At 44.2% G+C, this 22,977-nt stretch overlaps 1 protein-coding gene across 1 annotated transcript in view; it reads left to right on the top strand.

Annotated features, from left to right (window-relative positions):
• The first annotated feature begins 6,177 nt into the window (after nucleotides 1-6,177).
• The window catches only part of ME3 (malic enzyme 3), a 129,991-nt gene continuing 113,191 nt past the window's right edge, over nucleotides 6,178-22,977 (top strand). Inside the window, exon 1 of the mRNA XM_059815525.1 lies at nucleotides 6,178-6,366. Coding sequence (XP_059671508.1) covers nucleotides 6,178-6,366 — 189 coding nt within the window. The remainder of the gene's footprint in view (nucleotides 6,367-22,977) is intronic.

Genomic DNA, 22,977 nt, shown 5'->3' with positions numbered 1-22,977 from the left:
GAGGTGTCACAGTTACCTTCACTCACTGAGGTCCAATGTCAAGAAATAAGTTCCCTGCACTGTTCAGGAACAGACCAAAGCTGTCAGCCTGGCCAGCAGCCCCATGGCGTGGGAAAGGCCTTTTAATGTCTTATTTCCTCCTCCTACAGTTTCCCTGTCTTTTATCAAGCAAGCATGGACCATAAATTTGTTTTTCATTATTGGTGTCTGCCTTCCATGGTAGTTGTGCTGATGTCTGTGCGTTTGCATCTTGTCTTTAATAATACTTAGGTGTCTACTGCTCCTCTGACACAAAATTAAGTAAGGTCTACCAGAAGGTTTAGGGGATTAGGAGGCTGCAGACTACATGGTTTGTAGATACAGAAGCCAGCAATGTCCTGCCCTTTTCTCAGACAGGGAAGTATTATATCTTCAGTATTAGGTACAGATGAGTAAATTTAAGCAATCAGTTCTGCAAAAGACCCAATAAAAGTTATTCTTGCTTGGGTTGATCTAAAGATTCAAATCTATTTCAGATGAAATTTTGGAACTTTTGTTGTTAAACGCGTTATATTTAGTAAATCAGTCTCAAAAGTAAATTCACACAGTAAAAAATTCCTAAAATCTGTTCGCAGTAAATTATTTTCTTGTAATTGATTTTTTTTAACTCAAAATTGAGACTAGTTAGTGTTTTAGCTTCACTGAAAAACTGGAACACTTCTGTAGAAATAAAAATATTTTGTGATAACACCCATTTTCATCAGTAAAACATCATTACTGTAAAAAAAAGGTTAAGTTTTCACTAGATCATATTCATACTTAATATTTAGCACTTTTATAAGCCTTTCTATATTTCCAAAAAGTTGGAAATTTAGTCCATTGCAGGTCTGAAATCCTCACGAATTATTTGTTCCACCTACTTACAGTCACATAACAAGGAATTTTATCCAGCCCTGAAATTCTCTTTCCCTCTCTCTCCATTCTTGTGGGGCTTGTGTATGTGTCCAGCTGTCACTAGGTATAGAAGATACCATATTCAACATGCAAGGAAATCTTTTCTGTCTACAGCTACTGGGTTAAAAACATCAGAATACTTTGTGAAAAATTTGCATTGAATATGTTTCAGGCTGCAATGTAGATTTTTTTTAAATACTGTCTCTGCATCACTCAGAATGGAGTTTTTTCCTTTATGAAACAGGCAGCGATGAAGCCCATGCATCACCTCCCAGGTGCTTTCATAACACCATAATGCATGGTGGTTTTGACTGCTGACAGTTCAAGATGCTAAAGCTACCAGTTAGTGAACCAGTTCAAACAAAACTAACTGGCACTCTTTCTGCTGTTCATAGCAGAGATGACAAGCGGATGGACCCCAAACAGACCTCCTGCATGTAGTCTAAAAGAGTATAACTCTTAGACATACAAAGTCAAATCATAGAATCATAGAATCGTTCAGGTTGGAAAAGACATTTAAGTTCATCAAGTCCAGCTGTTAACCTAACACTACTAAGTCCACCAGTAAACCATGTCCCTAACCACCACATCCACAGGTTTTTTAAATACCTCCAGGGAAGGCGACTCCACCACCTCCCTGGGCAGCTTATTCCAGTGTCTCACCACTCTCTCAGTAAAGAACTTTTTCCTAATATCCAGCCTAAACCTCCCCTGGCACAACTTGAGGACATTTCCTCTTGTCCTGTCACTCATCACTTGGGAGAAGAGACCAACACCCACCTCTCTGCAACCCCCTTTCAGGTAGTTGTAGAGAGCGATGAGGTCTCCCCTCAGCCTCCTCTTCTCCAGACTGAACAACCCCAGCTCCCTCAGCCGCTCCTCATCAGACTTGTGCTCCAGACCCCTCACCAGCTTCGTCGCCCTTCTCTGGACACGCTCCAGCACCTCAATGTCCTTCTTGTAGGGAGGGGCCCAAAACTGAACACAGCATTCGAGGTGCGGCCTCACCAGAGCCGAGTACAGAGGCACGATCCCCTCCCTGCTCCTGCTGCCACACCATTTCTGATACAGGCCAGGATGGCGTTGGCCTTCTTGGCCACCTGGGCACACTGCTGGCTCATATTCAGCTGGCTGTCGACCAGCACCCCCAGGTCCTTTTCTGTGGGGCAGCTTTCCAGCCACTCATCCCCAAGCCTGTAGCGTTGCCTGGGGTTGTTGTGACCCAAGTGCAGGACCCGGCACTTGGCCTTGTTGAACCTCATACAATTGGCCTGGGCCCATCCATCCAGCCTGTCCAGATCCCTCTGCAGAGCCTTCCCACCCTCCAGCAGATCAACACTCCCGCCCAACTTGGTGTCGTCTGCAAACTTGCTGAGGGAGCACTCAATCCCCTCATCCAGATCATCAATAAATATATTAAACAAGACCGGCCCCAGTACTGAGCCCTGGGAACACCACTTGTGACCGGCTGCCGACTGGATTTAACTCCATTCACCACAACCCTTTGGGCTCGGCCATCCAGACAGTTTTTTACCCAGTGAAGAGTGCACCTGTCTGAGCCAAGAGCAGCCAATTTCTCCAGGAGAATGATGTGGGAAGCAGTTACTTATACTACTTATATTATATTATATAACTATACTGACGTTCTGTCCTTCTCTTAGAGCATTTTCAACACAAAATTGCAGGCTGCTTTTTCCAAGAAGAGGCACGCAGTGTTTTACAAAATGGGCAAAGTGAACTGATTTATTGTGAGTTTTGTAAGTGGTGGATCTTTCCCCTAGAAAGCACTAGATGGTGGAATTAGGTCCCGCAAGTACAAAGAGCTTGTCTAGATTCTCCAAGGCACATTAAATGCATTTGCTCTGCGCCTGAAGATGGACACCAATCACCAGGAGAGCTAATGCCACTGCCTGAGACACTTCTCAGCTGTGCACAGCAGCCTCACTGTGCAGGCTCTCAGCTTGGCACTTTTTCCTCTGTCACATAAATCTCCTCAAACAACTTAATGGTACACTTTCGCAAAGCAGTCAGGGAAGTTTCTCCTCTTTTTTTATCTTTGCTCACTAGGAGTGGCTCAAGAATCCAGAGATTCAGTGTTATGGACTCTCCTAGAAACAGCAGTGTCAAATGTCCTGTTTGCTACGTACATGGCCACAACCACCACAAAGACACTGCAAAATTTACAGCGAGTCTGTAGAGGGACGGAGAATAACTCATTCAAATTTAGACTGGCTAAGACCAATGTGGCTGGTGGGAGTAGGAAAGCTTTGACAAGCTGGTGAGATACTGACTTTGTTTTTATTCAAAGTGATCCTCACAATTCCAAATTCTCAAGGTGATGTAGCGTCTCAAGATTTTTCCAATTTATAGCTACGCAAAAAAGCAACAATAGTGGCAAATTCCTTCTTATGCCTTCCATGCACTAAGAATCTCCCTGATCATAGTCTGGCCTCAGTGATGGGCATATTCCTTACCTCTGCTGTCAGGGTCTCCCCAGTAGTGTGTCTCCATTTATGGCCAGTTTCTGGTATTTGAAAGGAAAGGGGAAAAAAACAAAGACCAGACAAACCACCTCACTCTCGGAATGTATCTAACAAGCATGGGAGGGAAAAAAAAAGAAAAAGTTTTTTCCCTATGGTCCTAGCAGTTATTAAGTGGCCACAGTCCTCAGGTATGATGTTTGAATATAATCATTGTCTTACAGCAGAGGTGTAAATGTCCTGGGTGCACTGAAGGCAATGCATGAAGCCATATACTATTTAGGGAGAAATCAGAAGGTCATGGAATCAAACTGAAATAGTCTATTCTATTCTATTCTACAGAGTGCCTATAAAAATACCAAGGCAAGAAAGGACAACCGTATCCATCTAATCAAATCTTTCACTCTGTAGTCCATTCTGTTCTGCACAGACTGTATCATTTATCCCCAGAAAAATTAAAGCATTGTGGTGGATTAACCCTGGCTGGATGCCAGGTGCCCACCAAAGCCGCTCTGCCACTCCCCTTCCTCAGCTGGACAGGGGAGAGAAAATATAATGAAAGGCTCATGGGTCGAGATAAGGACAGGGAGATCACTCACCATTACCATCATGGGCAAAACAGACTCAACTTGGGGAAAATTAATTTATTACCAATCAAAATAAGAGTAGCATAATGAGAAATAAAACCAAATCTTAAAAACACCTTCCCCCCACACCTCCCTTCTTCCCGGGCTCAACTTCACTCCCCATTTTCTCTACCTTCTCCCCCGAGCAGCACAGGGGAACAGGGAATGGGGGTTGCAATCAGTTCATCACATGTTTTTTCTGCTGCTTCTTCCTCCTCAGGGGGAGGACTCCTCACACTCTTCCCCTGCACCAGCGTGGGGGCCCTCCCACAGGAGACAGTCCTCCACGAACTTCTCCAATGTGGGTCTGTTCCACGGGGTGCAGTCCTTCAGGAACAGACTGCTCCAGCGTGGGTCCCCCACAGGGTCACAAGTCCTGCCAGCAAACCTGCTCCAGCGTGGGCTCCTCTCTCCACGGCTCCACAGGTCCTGCCAGGAGCCTGCTCCAGCACTGGCTTCCCACAGGGTCACAGCCTCCTTTGGGCATCCACCTGCTCCAGCGTGGGGTCCTCCATGGGCTGCAGGTGGATATCTGCTCCACCGTGGACCTCCATGGGCTGCAGAGGCACAGCCTGCCTCACCATGGTCTTCACCACGGGCTGCAGGGGAATCTCTGCTCCGGCGCCTGGAGCACCTCATCCCCCTCCTTCTTCACTGACCTTGGGGTCTGCAGAGCTGTTTCTCTCACATATTCTCACTCCTCTCTTCTCCAGCTGCTGTTGCGCAGTTGGTTTTCCCCCTTTTCTTAAATATGTTTTCCCTGAGTCACTACCACTGTCGCTGATGGGCTCAGCCTTGGCCAGCGGCAGATCCGTCTTGGAGCCGGCTGGCATTGGCTCTATCGGACATGGGGGAAGCTTCTAGCAGCTTCTCACAGAAGCCACCCCTGCAGCCCCCCTGCTACCAAAACCTTGCCATGCAAACCCAATACAAGCATATTAAAAAATACATCTGCAGACAGCAACAGAAATGGAAGGAGAAGCTGGAGAGCATCCCTCAGCCAAAGCAGGCCCGAGCTTTGTGATGGAGGCGCAGGAACGGGATGGAATTGAACCTGAATCTTCCAGTCTTTTGGGGAGTAATCTGGCCGCTGGGTTTTTATATGAGAAGTGGTAGTAGTGATGATGATGTCACCATTTTAAAGGATAGAAGAGCTCATTCCTTTGAAAAAATGGAGGCAGGGACCTGCCTTCTTCAGTGACTAGAATATATAGATTACAATACACAAAAAATATATGGAATATACATAGTTTATACTACATACATAGTATATACACACATTATCTATAGAGTATAGTGTGCATATAGATTTTATATATAGAACAGACAGATTATAGGTAGACTGAAATGCCGAACCACCCACAGCTGCTCACCCTCCAGGAAGAGCGATGTCTGGCAAGTCCTTCCCAGCGAGTAGCAGCTCCTCCGAGCAGCTTTACTCCCCCTCCACCTCCTGCCGGGGGTCCCGCACTTCGCCCAGGCCCACGGCACCAAACCCGGGCGCTGCGGCACCCGCCCCACGGCCAGGGCCGCGGCTGCCCCCCGCTCCCCACGGCGCGGGCCCGGGCTTTTCCCTCCCCGTGCCCTTTATCAGGGCCAAGGGAGACAACACGAACTCGAAAGGAGAGACGACCGCCACGCGGCGGCGGGGCGAGGGGCTCCCTCAGACCCCGCGGTGGCGGGAAGGCGAAGCCCCGGCCGGGCAGTCCCCCTCCCCTCAGGCCGCCGGGGCCGGCCGTGCCGCGGAGCTGCCGCCGCAGGGGCCCCGGCCGGCGGCGGGGCGGGCGGGCCCGCTGTCCCCGGCGGAGGCGGGGCCCCGGCGGACACCCCCCTCCCCTCAGCCGCCGGCTGAGCCTTAACAGGTAACGGAGGAGGCGCGACCGCCGCGGGGTCGAGGCGGGATCTGCTTCCTGGGTTTCCTTTCGCTTCGGCGGAGGCCTCCGTGCCGTGAGTGGGCCGGGCGGGGCACACCTGGGCCGGGCACACCTGGGCCGGGCACACCTGGGCCGGGCACACCTGGGCCGGGCACACCTGGGCCGGGCCGGGCCCGCCCTCTCGCCGCGCCCTTGCCGCCCCGCCGGGCGCCCGTGTCCGCTGCCGCCGTCTCCGCCCTCGGCCGCAGGAGCCGCGGCAGGGCGATGGTGCCGGTGTGCGGCGGGGCGGGCGGCCGCCTGCTGCGGATGGTGGGGGCCGGCCGGGGGCCGCTTCTCCTCAGCGCCTCCCGGGGCCGGAGCTGCCAGGCGGAGGGGAGCCCCGCCACCCACGGCGGGGCCCTGGCCCTCAAAAAGCGGGGCTACGACATCACCAGGAACCCCCACCTCAACAAGGTCGGTGCCGCTGGCGGTTTCTTTTCCAGGGCGTGAGCTGCCGGGGTGAGAGGGAGGGGAGAGCGGCCCGGTGGCGGCTGGTGGGGGGAAGGTGCTTGACATGGGTCCCAGGTGTCCTGGTCCGTGAGTATTCCCGCAGCGTTGCCTGTGGCCATCCCCGGGGTGCAGCCCCGCTCCGAAAGGGACTGAAATCCCGGGGAGAAGTGGGGGAGCGGTCGCAGATCAACCTGAAGAGAGCACAGGCCGGTTCTGTAAGTGACCACCCGCTCGTTCAGCATCAGTGGCCTCCTTCGGAGCCGCTCGCCTGGCTTCCCTCCGTCCGCTTCGGCTGCCTCCTTCGGAGCCGCTCGCCTGGCTTCCCTCCGTCCGCTTCGGCTGCCTCCTTCGGAGCCGCTCGCCTGGCTTCCCTCCGTCCGCTTCGGCTGCCTCCTTCGGAGCCGCTCGCCTGGCTTCCCTCCGTCCGCTGCGCTGCCTCCGTGGTGGCACTGGAAGAGCCTGTGTAGGGCAGAAGTGCCTTTGGCAAGAACCTGAAGCCGTTTGCCTGAAATCAGAAATGAATGGGGCAGGGGAAAGCACGACCTCTCCTAAAAACCCCATACCAAAACCTGGGGTATTTTGATACGCGTTGTGTTACGCGTGTAGCAGTGGTACTGATCGTTTACACCTTCATGTTAAAACAAGCGTGTGTGGTTGTTCTTGTTGCAAAGCTTCCTTTCATAGCGTATCCATCGCAATGCATGTTCCAGTACCTAAACAACGTATTTCGCCAAGATGAAGATGTTTTCGTTCTCAATACTGACCAAACCTCACCATTTAAAAAAAAATAGAAGAAAAGCTTTAGGAGAAAGGTTTTCAACAAAGTCTGCAAGGTGTGTAAAATGAGACCACATAATTTAGCCCCACGCTACTCTTCCATCCCTTTCCGTAATTTGAAGGGAAAAAAAGAATAAAATCTGGATGCAAATTACAGGATCAAATATGTCAGATTAAAGAATGTTGGGTTCCAGTTTCTTGTATTAATATTTTTAGAAATAAGTACAAATACATTAATTACCTTAAAAATAAGCAGATATTAAACATGGTATTGATAGTTGATGGGGCTGTGACTATTTGTCATCTGCTTGGTATGTAGTTATCCGGTATATGAGCCTCCTGTGTCGTCTTCTGGACTGGAGGCTCTTTGGATGACAACTTTTACTTTGTGTAGTATGCCGTACCCTGAGCTTGCATCTCCTGGTACTGTTTCGGCATCCATAGAGGTGCATCCCTAAGGACGAAGGCTTGCAATGACAAAGGATGTTACTGAATATGCAATGACTTTGTAGGCAATCTGATTTGAATTGTTATACAGTGCATGTCTAAGACTGAAGAGAAGAGGAATTGCCAGCTATCTCATAAGCAACAGTAATTCGTCAGCATTAAGTGGTTTTGATGGGTTTTTTTTCAGCCTCTGGCTTGTTCTCTTGGGTGTTCGATGATAGTTACAAAGAGTGATATAGCTAATGTTTCTAGTAGGCTTACATGTATCAATTTGAACTGAAAAATTAATGCTTTGACCTTTGCTCAGTCTAATGTAATAATAACACACAAGCAGTTGAATCTATCACATGTTTTTAAATTGATCTGGCTACCGCAGAAGTAGATTTTTGAATGTCCTATTTGATAATTTTCAGAACTGAGGCTTTTCTAAAGTGTTTTCCCCCCTTCCAGTGAAATAAAGTATTTTTCTTTAAGTCTAAATGGAATTTTCGTCCATATGGAGAGAAGGGAAGAAAACTGCTTCTGTTAGAGGTAAAATATATCCTAGTGTGCCATGTTTAATTGGCCGTGAGAAATCTCCCAGCTGCTCTCCAGCCTGGATGTTTGCTGTTTATGTGGTTCTGTTCCTCTGTCAGTACAGACCTTACTTACAATCATTGATATAGTCATCTACAGAACATCCAAGTGAGGACAGAAATGGCTGACATCTGTGGTAAGAGATAAGGACTGCCTGTTTATGCACCTAGGTAACTAGTAACTAGTCACTGGTAAAAGCTCAGGCTCTCCTTCCAAACTTTTTTAAACAGGCTTCTATTTCTCTGTTGGTCTTAATAGTTCGTTGCAGTTATCTAAGGAATTAACTGTGTTCAAATGAAATGAGATACTTTGGACAGTTCGTATGTGGCCAAGGTATGATTGATGGCCCTTTGGTCTGCCGTGCTGCAGTGGCGTAGCTCAGAATTAGGGATCTTGATAGGTTTTCAGCTGTTGCACTCTTATCACATAGCAATTACTGTCTACCCCTTTGGTAGCTAAATGCAGCATGGGATCATTGCCGTTTTTCTGCAGTGGCTCTTACTTTAATCTAAGCTTTCATCTGATTGAAGGCTGCTCTGCAGGGGATAGTTCTTACATTTCTCCAAGAACCTCTGAAAGTTTTTCAGAAGTGGGGCTTTAGGCAGCAAGGGTTTTGCTGCTTTATTCAATGTCCTGGTTGTCTTACAGCTTTTGGGTGAAGTTTAAAGTGTCAGTCTAAAGCTCTGAAGTGTGTGATATTTATTCAATGAAGACTATGTCCTTCCAGCAGAATCACAGACAGATTTACGATCTGAGGTTATTGATCCAAGTCTTTGCTTGCTTACTGGCTTGAAGGTGCTTTGAAGAAGCAGCAGTCTCAGAAGTCATTGCTGCCAGGTCTTCTGTAATACCCTAAATATCAGTAAAAGCCAAGTATAACAGCCCATGTCTGATCCAAGGGCAGGACTCAGGAAATGTCAGCATTCTTCTGAGAGGTACTTGTGGTCTTAAACGGCAACAGTAGTTGTTCTCAGTTGACAGAACAGTCTCAGAAATAATAGAAGGATGAGGAAGAACTTGTTGCATGTTTTCATGAAGTGTCTCATGAAGTAGTTCTTCTTTTCCTGCCTTTGAATGCTGCAAAATTGGAAAACCTAAAAATGTTCACAATGTCAGATAAACACAGAGAACCGGTGAAACAGTTTGGTGGTGATCCAAGTGCAAGCTGGATTCCAGGAGGATTTGTTAGAAGCTTTGGCCATGTGTAAGTAAGTGACTTGCTGACAGGGCAGCAGCAGTGCTGCATTTGCTGAGAGACAAGTCTCTTCCGCTGTGGGGCCTCAGCCTTGTGAAAAGCTAATTCAGCACTCAGATCCTGGGAGGAAAGATGGGGCACCTCTTACCCACTACCTTATTCATCGAAGTTGCCTTGTTTGGTGTGGTCAAGGCTATGTCGTGTCCTTCTTCTGACACTGCTGTCAGTTCTTAAGGTTTGTGCAATTCTGCTTATCTCAGATGTGCTGTTCGTGATGCCCCAGTTCTTCCAGGGACTCCATCAAATCTATGTGCCCTCTCCGTGTTTTAATAAACACAGGCTGAGCTGGATAATTCCCAGTTTGACCACATGCCTGTAGGGACTCAAAAATCTTGTTTTGTCCAAAATAAACTGTAATTTTGTTCATGCCATCTGACTGCACTGTTCAGTTGGAAGGTTGATGGCATTTCATGCATTTTGCTGCAAGTTCTAATTTTGACATAAATCATGCCTCCTTGGAGACCTGCCATCACAAACAGATGCAGAACTGGAGGTCACAGTTTGTTTTCAGAGTGGTAGGATATTGCCGTATTTGAAGGGTTGAGATAATACACTAAACTTTTCTGCAAGGTGCACTGCAGGGACAAGGATTTGGGGTCTTCTGTGTACATCTGGGTAATACCCTGTACTCTTGTGATGTGCATGCATGCTCTCCATTGCTTTTCATGGAATGTGTCATAATGAATTACCAAAAAAAAAAAACCCAAACCCAAATGAAATTACCAGTCTGGATCTGTAAGAATGAAACTTTAAAGAATTGCTTTAGGTTTCTGCAGCATTTTTGGAATGTACTGCTGTACACATCATCAAAATGCAGAAAGTTTGTTTGTCCTTCAGCTTTGCAGGGATCAGAGTTGAGCTAACTGAGGGTTCTTTGAACATAGTGTCATTAATTTGCTGCTGCAGCTGAGGGAAAAAAAAAGATACACTCTTGCACATGGCTGTACTCAGCAACTGTGGTGAAAGAGGCCTAAAATTGTCTGGATTTGTGAAATGATTGCGTTTAAACAAAATTAGTAATGAGCACAAGAACAGTGTGTCTGAAATGGCAGTTGGCAAGATTGAATCGAGGCAGGATTCTGTTTTCAAATGAGTAAATGTCCTCTCTAAATCCACAAGGTTATATTCTTACAACTGGCGTTTCTGGTTGGCTAGCTTTAGGTCTGGATAGACACGTAACTACTGAGGTGGGCAAAGGGCTTTAAGTGGCTGTGTGACTCCCGGCGTTTGTTAACTTAACATCTGTTCATGTTTTGCAAAGAGTATGAGGTGGGCAGAGTTTGGAGGTTCCCCTCTTATTTTTCAGGAGCCCATAGCTATTCAAGTTTTAGGGGACGAGTTTTAGACTGGACAAGTTCATTTAAAAAAAATAATCCACTGGGTGTTACTAAATACTCTAAAACCACACCTGGCTTAGAAAGTCCCCAAACTGGAAATGATGAAAGGGTGGGAGTGTGCAGGGGAAGAGTATCCTAGTTGCCTGTGCTATTTACTCTCCTTAAGGTTAATGGCTGCTACTGGAGACAGGAGGCTCATGTAGATGAACGGACCTGATGGGACTCACATGTTTCTAGGGATATCAGACAAGACTCTTCCACGGGCAAACCCTGCAGCACGTGAGCCACTTCAGACCCAAGCCAAACCATAGCTGAGGGAGAGCTCTTTATCAAATCATGCTCTAACTCTTCTAGAGTTGAAATGTGGGTGAGCTGGAGCACTGTGCAGTGTGACGAGCCTTTGATGGTGTCCAGAGCAGAGAGGCTGTTTTCATGTTTTCACTTGTTCTTTATTCCATCAGTCAAGCCTGGGTGTATCACCGTTGACTTCAGTCGAAGCAAACTCCGAGGAGATGAGCTTTGGCCCAGTATTTTGGCAAATGTGGTGGTGTTCTGAAAATATGATTGCTCAGTTAGATTTGTTTTGGCCTTCATCCTGGTGTGTGGAGTTTCATTTTTGTTTGTTTGGTGCTAATGTCAAGCATATATTTTCTGAGTCCAAAGTGTGTTTTGGTAATGGCATTTTCCAATGTTTTGGTACCAAAGAACTTGTCCTTATGGTGTGGTCAGCAGACTAAGCCCAAACTAAATCTATTGGTGCTTCTGGTATTGGCAGCAGCCTGCAAAAGTCCCTTTGCTTCCCCAGCTTGGACTCCACTCCTTCTCCCTTATCATAGCCAAACCAGGAGGCCATCTGCCTTCCTGTCGCTCTGCATAATCTCTTGCCAACACTGTCACTCTCCCCTTTGGGACACCATTAATGCTTTGGGAGTAGAGCTCTTCTGGAAAAGCTTGGAAGTGCAGAGGAAGTCTGTTGCTGCCCAGGTGAGAGGGGTGCTGATGCAGCCTCTGTCTGTGTTGTACTAACCCTGTAATACGCTGGTCCTTGTTTTGCCTTTAGCCCCCTTTGCCTTTGCCTTGTAAATGCATTGAGAGGTCTTGGAAGTATTGGTTGGGCAACTTTTATAAGTGCTGAGTTTATGCTTACAGTCGCTATAAGATATTAATAAAAATAAATTGTGTTTGGATTAAAATACTTGTTTCTGTTTTCTGAGCAGTTTATGTTATAAAAACACCTTTAAAATTTCCTTTAAGTTGTGGAATTTCATGGGTTTAGCAGCTGCCTGTTGCTTTCTTTTTATCATGCCCTTTCTTTTAGAGAAGCCTTAATCCTTACACCAGGCATGTTTTGGTAGGGCAGAGCCAAGACTGAATGTAGCTCTTATTTCATAGGGTGGACTAAGTTTTTTGGCACTTGAATAGGAATTGCACTTAAGTAACACAAATTGTTTGATAAATAGTATGAAAATTGGTATTGTTGCCATTAGAATGATCTAGGGCTGAATGTTACAGCTTGTTCAGCATTGCTGTTCATGGCATCTAGTGAATGTGCGGCAAACAACCGGTTGATTATTACTTTGGAAGCACTGTGGATGTTGGCGGGAAGACTTGAGCGTATTAGATGTGGGGCTGGTCCTGTAAACAGTCTTCACTCCACTGACCTCAGCAGGCTTCAAGCCTTGCCCCACATAAGTAGCATGACATACAATGTCTGATGTTAGAAATTGTGTGCTGCTGTATGTTGAGATGAGTCATTGGTGCTCTGCTCGTCAGAATTTGCGATGATTTAACTGAAGCTGCTGAAAGGCAGAGCTAATTCACAAGATGAAGTGAAGAGCAATAGTTTGTGGCTTGGTTCTGATTTCAGCTGGATTTGCCATGCGGTAAGGTACCTACTAGAGATGGGTCCTGCAGCTTTGTAGTGCTGTGTGGCAGAGTTTGAACTCTGAATTTTTGGTGTGTCATAGATCTGGCACTCACTGAACAAAACTGGACCTAAAGCAAATTCTATTTGACTTGGGTTTGGATAAAGAGAATGTAAATTGAATTCCTCTTTAGCTTCTATAGCAGGCACCTCCAGGAAAACACTCTAGCTGCTGTTACTGGCATTCATTCAGAGCTGAGAAAGGAAAGGTGGGTCTTTAACGAATAACTGCACTCTATTGATACCCCTTGCTGAAGGGGGAAGTTATGATTGTCTCTAATATTTAGGTTCCTCCATGGCTTTGGGATAGTTTTCTTTCTCTGACTTGCTATGATTGATGCTGATTTACCTTCTTGCCCCTGCAACTTGCCTGGCTGATGGAAGGTACTGTGCAAACATCTGCTTTTGGCAGCTGTCCTGTGGTTTCAGTGTTTTACTCATTCTTCACTTCAAAGAGTACCACTGCCAGTGCGTGCCCCCGTGCAGGCAGCTCCCAGGCATTTCTAGCACTGAACTCCTTGCAGAGTTAGGGCCTGGAGTTTGATGTTGGAGCTGCCAATGCACGTGCCTGCTGTTGCTGAAAGCTGCATGCTGCCCTGCGCAGGAGAAGCCTTGCCTGTACCTGTCTACCTGCCTCTGACTAAATGCAATGCAGGACTACAGATTGTCCTATTTTGTTGGTTGGGTTTTTTTTTTTTCTTTTTTCCTTTTTTTTTTCTTAACCAAGGGAGCAGGGAGCTAAGAGGCAAATGGTTATTTTAATTATCCTCGGGGTTCTGGACCCAGAAATAACCTTACACTTCCAAAACCTAGGAGACAAGTCAGGCTGAAAAAACAAAGTTTTTGCTTTGTCTCTTGCTTTTCCTCTGAGTGTTACTTATTTTTCTGTCTCTTTCTCGCTGACTTATCAGACCTGCTACCAAACCTTGAACAGCCTCTTGTAGTTTTTACCCAAATAAATTCTTTTGAGACAAACTTAGTTTTAGAGCTGTTGTGAGCAAGTCAGACAGGCCTTGCTGCTTGGGGGAGAAAAAACATTGTGTTGTAATTCCATCTCTTTCCATAGAGGGCTTAGCGCAACAGCAAAGTTGACTACTTTCAGCTTATAATGTGCTCTAGTAGAGACAATGAGCATGTTTTTAATTTTTAACCTCCTCTTCGAGGCCCAGGGGTGACACTTGCTATCTCTCTCACCAAACAACGTGACATTTTGATAAATGACTTGTGTATTGTCAGCCTAATACAATATCTTTCTTTTAAAAATGTTTTAAATGGCAAAGCTTTTTATAGTTCTGCGGCTGCCAAACACAAAACTCAGACATAAACTGAGCGGACTGTGGTTCTGACAAAGAAAATAACGCCAATGCAAAAGTTTTCTGCGTATCAACATTTTCTGCTTCACTTCACTTTGCAGCTCTCTGTTGTGCATATATCCTTCAACACATGGAACTGAAAAGGATTTTCAGTAAACTTCTGTATTGTATATAAAAAAATATTAGCTCCACATCTCAGAGCAATTTTTTTTCTGTTTATCTACCTTATGAAGTGGTAAGTCTGTTTTGTAGTATGTCCATATGGATTAGCTCTATTCAGCCTCGTAAAACATGTAGTTAAGGCTTTGCTGTGTTTCTCAACATAGGAAGGAATTAGTTATTTCAAATACAGCAGTGTTATGTTCTCCTGGACAAGATATCTTGAACTTTAACTCTTTGGCTTGGCTAACAGATTTGTCACTTCCCCTAGTGCTTAAATTCATTATGGAAACTATTAAACTCTGTTTCATCTTCATTTGAAGGGTTTGATATTAAACCTGCAGGTAATTTTAGCTGTGACTATTTGCAAGTAAGAAAATGTATCATATGTGCCAAATCCTGTAGTTTTTGGAAGTGTCCAGATTATTAAGACTTTCTGTTGCCAGGATGGTCTAAGCATGTAAGCAGGGTGGGGGCTGGAGGGAGAGATAATGTGTTTTATTAGGCCAGCTGATTTAGATGGCTGACAGGGGGTGGGAAGAAGTAAACCCAGGGATTTTCATGTTCATAGCCCTTCTACTAGCAACTCAGGTTTTTTTATCCCCATCTAGATCAGGTTGTCCAATTAAAAAAACCCCGCAACAGCAACAAAAAAAAAACCCAAACAAAACTTCTCTCTGTAAGCCATTTCCTACTCGATGGGGAATTAGATGTCTTCATGTTGCCATTTGTGTCTATAGCTTATTGGTGGGATAAAACAACTGCGTCTGTAAATCTGATCCTTTGATCACAATTATTGGAGGGACAGGGCAAGGCCCTTCTCTCCCCTAATACTTTAATATGTTTTCTAAATCTAGCCATAAAATGAGCCAAATAATAATAAAAAAAAAATATTTGCTGAAGTGCTAAGTCTGAATACTGTGGAAAAAACTAAATATAATCTAAAAATGTATCATAGCTCCCATTGATTTGGATTTTTTAGTTTTTAAACAGACCCTCTTTAAAAAAAAAAAAGAACAGTTGGGAGAGAAAACCCTTTGTGCACATCACACTAGCACAAATTCTGAATTCCAGCAGATACCCTTGTAGGGAAAAGGGTTGTACAATGGTTGCAGGAGCATGAAAGACACTCATCGTACTGGAATAGTTTAGCAGTTTAGGTGGTTACTGGGTGAGAGAGACAGTTCGCACAGGAGGACCTGAAAGTGAAGTGATGAGGATATTGGGAAGAATAGTTGAAAAGTCCTCTCTTCTCCTAGTGCCTAGCAGATGGCTTGGCTTGATGGGTGAAAGTGATGGAAAGCAATGATAAATGTGACTGTGTGCTCCAGGTAGAGAAAACTACCTAGAGGAAGAATTACCTAGAGAAAACTTTCCTAGAGAAAACTTTCCAAGCATAACTTAATGCTGATCCTAAAGCAGAATGGCTTGTGTTCTGCGGTGTCTGCTACTTTATACTCACTAATGAATTTGCTTACGTTGGTGTCTTACAGGCTTGTCAAGTAAATCCCACTCAAACACAAACTCAGTTGTTCAAAGGCAATAAAAGAATTTTTTTCCCTGTCAGGTTTGGAGGATTTTCAGTGCACATAGCACTGGGAGTTGTTTCTCATTGCACACATGAAACAGATTCCACTTAGGTTTGGTAAATTGCCCAGGTCGTGATGCGCAGCAGTATTTATTAGAAGGAGACATGTGTGACATGCCTTTCACTCCATGTGCTGATGCCAGCAGCTTTTACTGGCTTATGCCTGGGCCAGGGGGGGAAACATGCTTGCAACAGCACAGAGGTCTCCGTGAGCATTGCTCTTTGGTTTCTAAGAGGCAGCGTAGGCTTAAGCCATTGGGAGGCTTTCCGATAATTTCAATCAACTTTGCATCGAACCTTTTTTGAATTTAGGAATAAGCAACTGTACCGTTCAAGATGTGAGGTTATTTGATCACAAAAGGATAAGATTAAAGGTAGTGTACAGTGAAATTTCACTATCTTGTTCTGTTAATAGATAGTAATTAAAATGGAAGCATATGTGAAAAATTGTGCTTACTGATTGTTTAAGCCATAATCTCAAAGCAAAAATGGCATTTGCCAATATCATTACTTTCTATTGATACAGAGTCACATGAAGGCTCCAGCTGCTTCCATAGTTGTGCGTCCAAAAAATCAAAAGTGCTTTTTAGTACTCTTTATTTTAGCATTATCTGTCCAAGCTCGTTCATCTTCCTTATGAGCTTTGGAGCAACCAACTCAGTGATGCCTTTCCAATGCCAAAAGCTGTCCTCTGGCATGCAGGCAAGAAGGGATAGACTTCTTCAGAAGAGCTGCTGGAGGAAAAATGAGGGCATGAAGCGAGTGAGATACCTCAGAGAGCTTGAAGCTGCCCTGGAGAGTTTTTGTAGCTTAATAAAACTTAGAAAAGTGCCTTTGAATTGTGACCTTCCAAATGTCCATTGGTCAAGGGTAACTGGGATTATGAAAACAAAATGACTGCATGACTGATGCTTGCTGAAACTGGGCCGCTCTCCCTAAAGGCAAGTAATTGTTTTGGATTTAACATGTTAACTGTATTTGAAGTTACAAGATAACCAAGTAATTTCTCATATAAATAGAAAAGAAGTGATGCAAAGGTGCTGGCAAGCAGCAGCAAGACTCTGGCTGCTGCTGGAAAATAGGTTTGGTGTTGGCCACTTTTTAAAAGGTAATTGCATTTTAAAGATAAGATTTAATGGATTTGGCAGTGAGAGTGCAACTGTAACCAGATCTTGTTGTTTTGTACAAGTGCCTTTCAGGTTTCTCTGCAAGGTCAAATGTCCTATTGACTGGCAGCTGGGCTGCTTTGCTTGTAGGAATGTAACTGGTATTTGGTGGAGTTGCAAAAATGAGTTTCCCACTGAAGCCAAATATAAAAGTGTATGAGAGTCCAGCAGTTTCACTTCCTGCAAAGCTGGAAACCCTTGTAGCATTTATTAGGATTTCCTGCAGGGAAAGAGGGATATTAATCTTGTTTGACTTACAGAATCATAATATTTGCACTGTGATTTGTAATACAGAGCAAGAAGTTTTCAATTAGTATTTCCTGAGGAATAGCAAATTCAGTAAAGTGGATGCTTTTAACTTTTTACTTTGTCAGAAAATAAATAAAAAGTAGCTCACAGGACCTTAAATGTTCCACAGTGTTGGAGTAGGGAGGAAGAATGGTGAATGAGGTTACAGATCTATGAGGAAGCAATGAAGAGCTGAAACTGTTCTCGTGTCTTTCTCAATGTCTTTGCTTGGCATCATAATAATTTAATCTCTGAACTCTAGTACTGTATCAAGTGTGCTTGTGGGAGGCATAAACCTCAGTCTTGTTGATAAAATAGTCACTTGGTCAGTTCACTGCTGGTTTTAATTTTCCTAGTGTTACAAAATTGCTCTCAAAGTCTGAGCTGATTGCAATGAACCCTGATCTGGGGCCCAACCCAAATTTCCTTGAAGTCTTGGGAGCGTCTTCCTTTTCAGGTTCGTAGTAATGTCATACTATGGGTCATGCTTTATGTCTCTTAGAGAGGCTTAAAACTTAATTTTGAGACAATATTGCTTTTCCCTCTTCAGGAAGAAGAATGTTGCTAGGAGAGGTGAGGCACTTGGGCTGAGGAGCCTCTAGTATGTGGGAGTTTCCAGATCTGCAGTGGCACATATGCATGTGTCTGGCAGTGGGACCATCTGTATACATGCTATTTGTGCATTGCAGATATTCCCCATCTCCATTCTGGATGAGATGAGGCACTCCTGTCCCTTGAGCATAAGGAGACCCCAGGGTGACCCGTTCACCCACAGACACCTGCATTGTAAATGTCTAAAGTAGCTGAGATACATTCATGCTGTGAATGAGCATGTACTGGATGGCTTGGGCCAGAGTTGCAAATCTCTTTGTCACCGATGCTTCAGGTACTGTAGCAAATCATTTCCCCTCTGTGCTTCAGTGTGCCCATCTCCTGCTCAGAGCATTGCTACACAGACCTCCTTTACACAGTGGTCTTTGAAGATTGACTTTGTCCACCTGTTTGTAGAACCTTGTAGGCAAAAGGATACCAAAGGACAAACAGTGCAACAGAATGAGCAACCAGTTCTTTTGAACCAGTTTGTTTGTTCTCCCTGTTTTTGCTCACTGCTATTTTCCTGGACGTGTCTGGAGATCCTCTCTTTGCTCAAAAGAGATGGAGAGAGGGGTGGAGAGGAAAGATGAAAACAGGGAGTAGAGGGAGGGAATACAGGAGCTCTCTCCTGTGAGATGGGGAGGAGGCTTTGTCCAGCCTGAATTCTGTTGCCTCAGCACATACTTTATCATTCTGCGATCCTGTGTAATATTAGGGGTTGGAAGGGACCTCTGGATATCATCTAGTCCAACCCCCCCACCAGAGCAGGGTCACCTAGAGCAGGTTGCACAGGAATGCGTCCAGGCGAGTTTGGAATATCTCCAGAGAAGGAGACTCCACAGCCTCTCTGGGCAGCCTGTTCCAGTGCTCTGCCACCCTCAAAGGAAAGAAGTTCCTCCTCGTGTTTAGATGGAGCTTCTTGTTAAAGATAATCAAGTTATTTCTGAGGTTGAGGAATCTTTCCTGCCCTGTATGTTGTATAAAGCAGGCAGAGACATTAAGGGTTGCTGCTCGTGTGCAGAACGCCCTGGCAGTTTGTAACTCTGTGTGGGAGATCCTGCGTCTAGTTCAGGTATTGAGTCTTCACAGTTGCCATTACCCATGCTCAGTATCTCCTGAGGTTTGCTCCAGCAGGTGCTGAATATTTCATCTAAGCCGTTTGTAAGACCAAACTATCTATTGTCCAAGGTTACCACAAAAGTCCCTCTCGCTAGCATTCTTTAAAATATCGCGGGTTGAAAATGTCTCCTTTTTGCATGGCATTAATTTCTGAGAGTGCCATGTGTACATCCTGGTAATAGACACTGTGTGAGCACAAAAGGGAGACGCCAGACCCCTTCCTGGGGTACTTCTAACTTTACTGTTAAATGCATAATTTAAGGTTTAAAAATATCACCTGGAAAGCAATATGTAAAATATTATGCATACCAAGAGCTTACTTACAGTCTTCTATCAAGAGTTTGTGTCTATTTCCAGGGTTCCTGTGTTTGTAGCCAGGATTTCCCTGAGAAGAAATATGAAGTGCCTCCATGGTGAGACTGATGTGCCAAGGGTGTGCTGGATTTACTGTGCCTTTGCGTATTTCTGCAGCACACTTAACACTGCTTCTGGGCAGTGCATTTGCAGAGGTCTGACATGTCCGGATGATGAGACTAAATTGCATCTAGGAACTACGGAGTTGATTCACACATGCACCATGGCTGTATGTCTGGGATACCCAGGCATCCTGCATCTGCTTTACATATAGTCTGTACATATGCAGGGAGTCTGATCATCTTTTGGATGCATTGGATTTACTGTCCATTTGCAGAATAACTTTGTATGTAAGACTGTAGCTCTGAGCTGGCTTCTGGACTTTCAGAAATCTTGGGGTAACGGCTGAAGTTCTTACATTTTTACCTGATAAAAAATCTGGGTGGAAATAGAGAACATGCCTTGGGATACTGATATTTGAGAGAGTAGATCTCAAAGCTTATTCTTTAGAGAGGAGATCTATATACATGTTTGGCAATTCACCTGAACAAATATGAAGTAAAGAAAAAAGATACTCGAAGTTGTAAAGGTACTTATTTATTGCTCCACAAATTAAGAAACATCATCATTATCTAGAATGCACCACTTAGGTTTAGAATTTTCTGCAACTTGAGCCTGAAGTGGAGAGACAGAGTGCTTTTTCACACCAGTGAGACTGTGGTTAGACAAATCACCCCTGGCTGTGGTTGCCAGATTGTGGCAATATATAGGAACTGTTGAGTTTGAACATCAAGACGTGGGAAAAAAAGAAAACAACATGACTGGGAGAAATACTTGTGGTTTACTATTTCTTATTCCTAATTCTTGGAGGCATTCAGCACATAATATGACTTCCAAGGCATGTATCATTCAACTTCTGCTTTTCTTTCATGAGAGTCATTTAGGCACTGAAGTTCAAGCTATTGGAGACCTAACACACTCACTTCTGAGCTCCGTTGTGTTTCTTATCAAATAGTTATTGAGGGCAATTTCTGAATCAGTCTGGTATGCATTCGAGAAAGGATAGAGCAGTCATGGGCATCATATTAGTGTAGTGTATTTCACATTTAGTTTTGGAGCACTCTTCTGAGACGGGACAATGGAGTTATTCTCACTTCAGCAGGGAACTGAATTTAGCTTGCCCAAGGTAATATGGGATGTTTGTGGCAGACCAAGTAAGTGAGCACGAGTCTCTCCAAACAAACTTCTTACCAATTCAGCCAGCATACCTGCCTGCTCAGTTGTCTTATCATAGTGTCTTTTATCTCTACCAACAGTGATCTCAACCACAGCCTGTTAGAAACACATGTGATATATCAACAGCTATATCACATACATGCCATCAAATATGCATAGTTTTATAAAATCAAAAGCATTTTGTGAAATATTTCCTGAAAGTTGTGTGCTAAGGAAGCAAGCACTAATAAGCAGCTGTTCTAGGAAGGTTTTTTTTAATTCTGTTTACCAGAACTCACTTCATATTTTCCATTAATATACTTAGTTAATCTCTTAAAATTTCTTTCTTTATTATGTAATAGTTCAAAATTTCCAGTCTCACCGTGTATAAGTTTACAGGTGTTGGCATCTGTAACTTATTAGTAAAGTATTATTAAAGTAATAATTCAAAGAGACAACCAAAATAAGGTAAATACATACGCTTAAAGCTAGTGGGCCAGAGATCCTGGTGGGATGTGTGGTCCTCCTGTGGCTGTTGCTTAAGTATCTGATTGGGCAGATGCTACAGTGATTTCTTAGAAATCGAGAGATTATTGGCTTGGCTTTCGTCTGATTTTATTTAATGTCACCTTCCAGCAAATGCCTAGGACTAGATCCAAAGCAGATTGAGTTTGATGGGAAACAAATGAGTAATTACAGCCCTTTGCAGTAAAGTATTGAGAGTTCTAGCCTTGTTGGCTTCATATTGTTTAAGAAAGTGCTTTGCTGAACTGGGGCATAGGTTTTTGATTTAGTATCCCACTGCTGTAAGACTATGAGTGTCTTCTGGCCAAAGGCTGTCTGAGGAATGGCTTTATAGGAGCACAGCTGGGTTGTAAACAAATGGTGATGCACTTCTGCTCTGCATTTAGGGGGAAGAGAAGCAAAAATAAAACAGTAATATATCTATATTATTGAGTACCAGGAGAAGAAAGTGAACTGCAAAACTAAAATGAACTTGCAGAATGAGGTTCAGACAGCTTATAATGTCTCCAGTTGGCATTTGCTTTATTAAATAAATAGGAAGGAAAAACAGGTAATAAATATGCTACAAAGTGACACAGTCACTTCAGGTGTTAGCACTCAAGAGTTTTATAAATGTGCTCTCAGCTTCATTCTGTTGGGGTAACATGAAATGTTTAATTGATTCACTTTCTTCTTTTAATTTAAGAAAGGAGGAGCAGAGAGTAGTGAATGAAAGGAAAGAAGAAAGTCCTGAAGCAGTATGACAGACCCTTATATTAGTAGTTGGTTTAGATGCTATGTTCTTTAATGCTAGTGTAGGAATTTGACCTGTCCGTCCATGTACTATGCAGTAACGGAGCAGTTTGATTAAAGTATGATTGAGTAAATAGACACATTAAGGGTGCTTGGAGCCAGAGTCTGCCTCCAAGCCATGAAGAGCAAACCTTTTCTCCTCCCTAAAAGTTAGATGTTAAGTTTTGGGTCACTTTGTCTTGGTGCAAAAGTACATATTCTGATGCATTTGCTGTTCTGGTTCACAATTCCCTTGTCCCAACTCCCTCGTTCCTAGGTTTGGGAAGTTAGGGAAAACAAGCAAAGTGCAGCAGTAACAGAGAGTTTAGTGAGGATTGCCTGTAAGGTATGACAAAAGGAATAAAACCCCACAGCCATGGCAAACTTGGTCTCCCTTCTACATACCAGGCACCTTTGCAAGCAACAAATCTGTGTATTTCTTGCAAAGAAAACTGACATCAGCAACATTGTCTAAATGTTTGGGTTTTGATCCTACAGGTCCTTGGATGAAGTGCTTACAGTCAGGATGTGGCATCCTATCTCCTTGATCTGTACAGAAAGACTTATACCTGATAGCAGGTTCAGGATGATGCACAAATTCTGAGATCTGGTGGGAAAATTCAGTGGTAGAAAGACTTGTGAATAATATGATTGTGGATGACCAGATCTGTGTAAAAAATACTCCAAGGCACGGATTTTCAAGGAGGCCAAAAATAAACCCAGAACGTTTGCTTCATGCTGAGTCTTAGCAATGCTGTTCCAAGATAAACATAGTTTAGATGTTGGTGGCTTTTGGAAAAAAATTTTTTTGTTTTTTTTTTATGTCTTTAAGTTATTCAGGTAACCTCAAGCTTTGCAGAACTGCTTTCTTTTGCCCAGGGAGAAAAGGCTTGGAGAAGCATCAGGGCAACTTTTATGCAGAAATTTTGCCTGAGGCCAGCATAATGGAGGAGGGAGGTACCTGATTCTATAAACCTATGTGTAATAGGAAGCTAATTTAAAATGTGCAACTGCAGGGGTACGCCTCTGCACTTATCACAGCATTTTAATCTGAAGTAAGATTTTGATAGGTACGAAATACACATCCCCAACAGCATAGGATTTGAGTAACTGTAGTATAATTTGGATAATCATCAAAGTAGAACTCTACACGAAATTTGTCTGAAA

This window comes from Gavia stellata, chromosome 1 (genome assembly GCF_030936135.1).
Source record: "Gavia stellata isolate bGavSte3 chromosome 1, bGavSte3.hap2, whole genome shotgun sequence".
NCBI classification, from domain to species: Eukaryota; Metazoa; Chordata; class Aves; order Gaviiformes; family Gaviidae; genus Gavia; species Gavia stellata.
The sequence above is the reverse complement of the archived record's forward strand: the minus strand, read 5'-3'. Positions and strand labels throughout refer to the sequence as shown.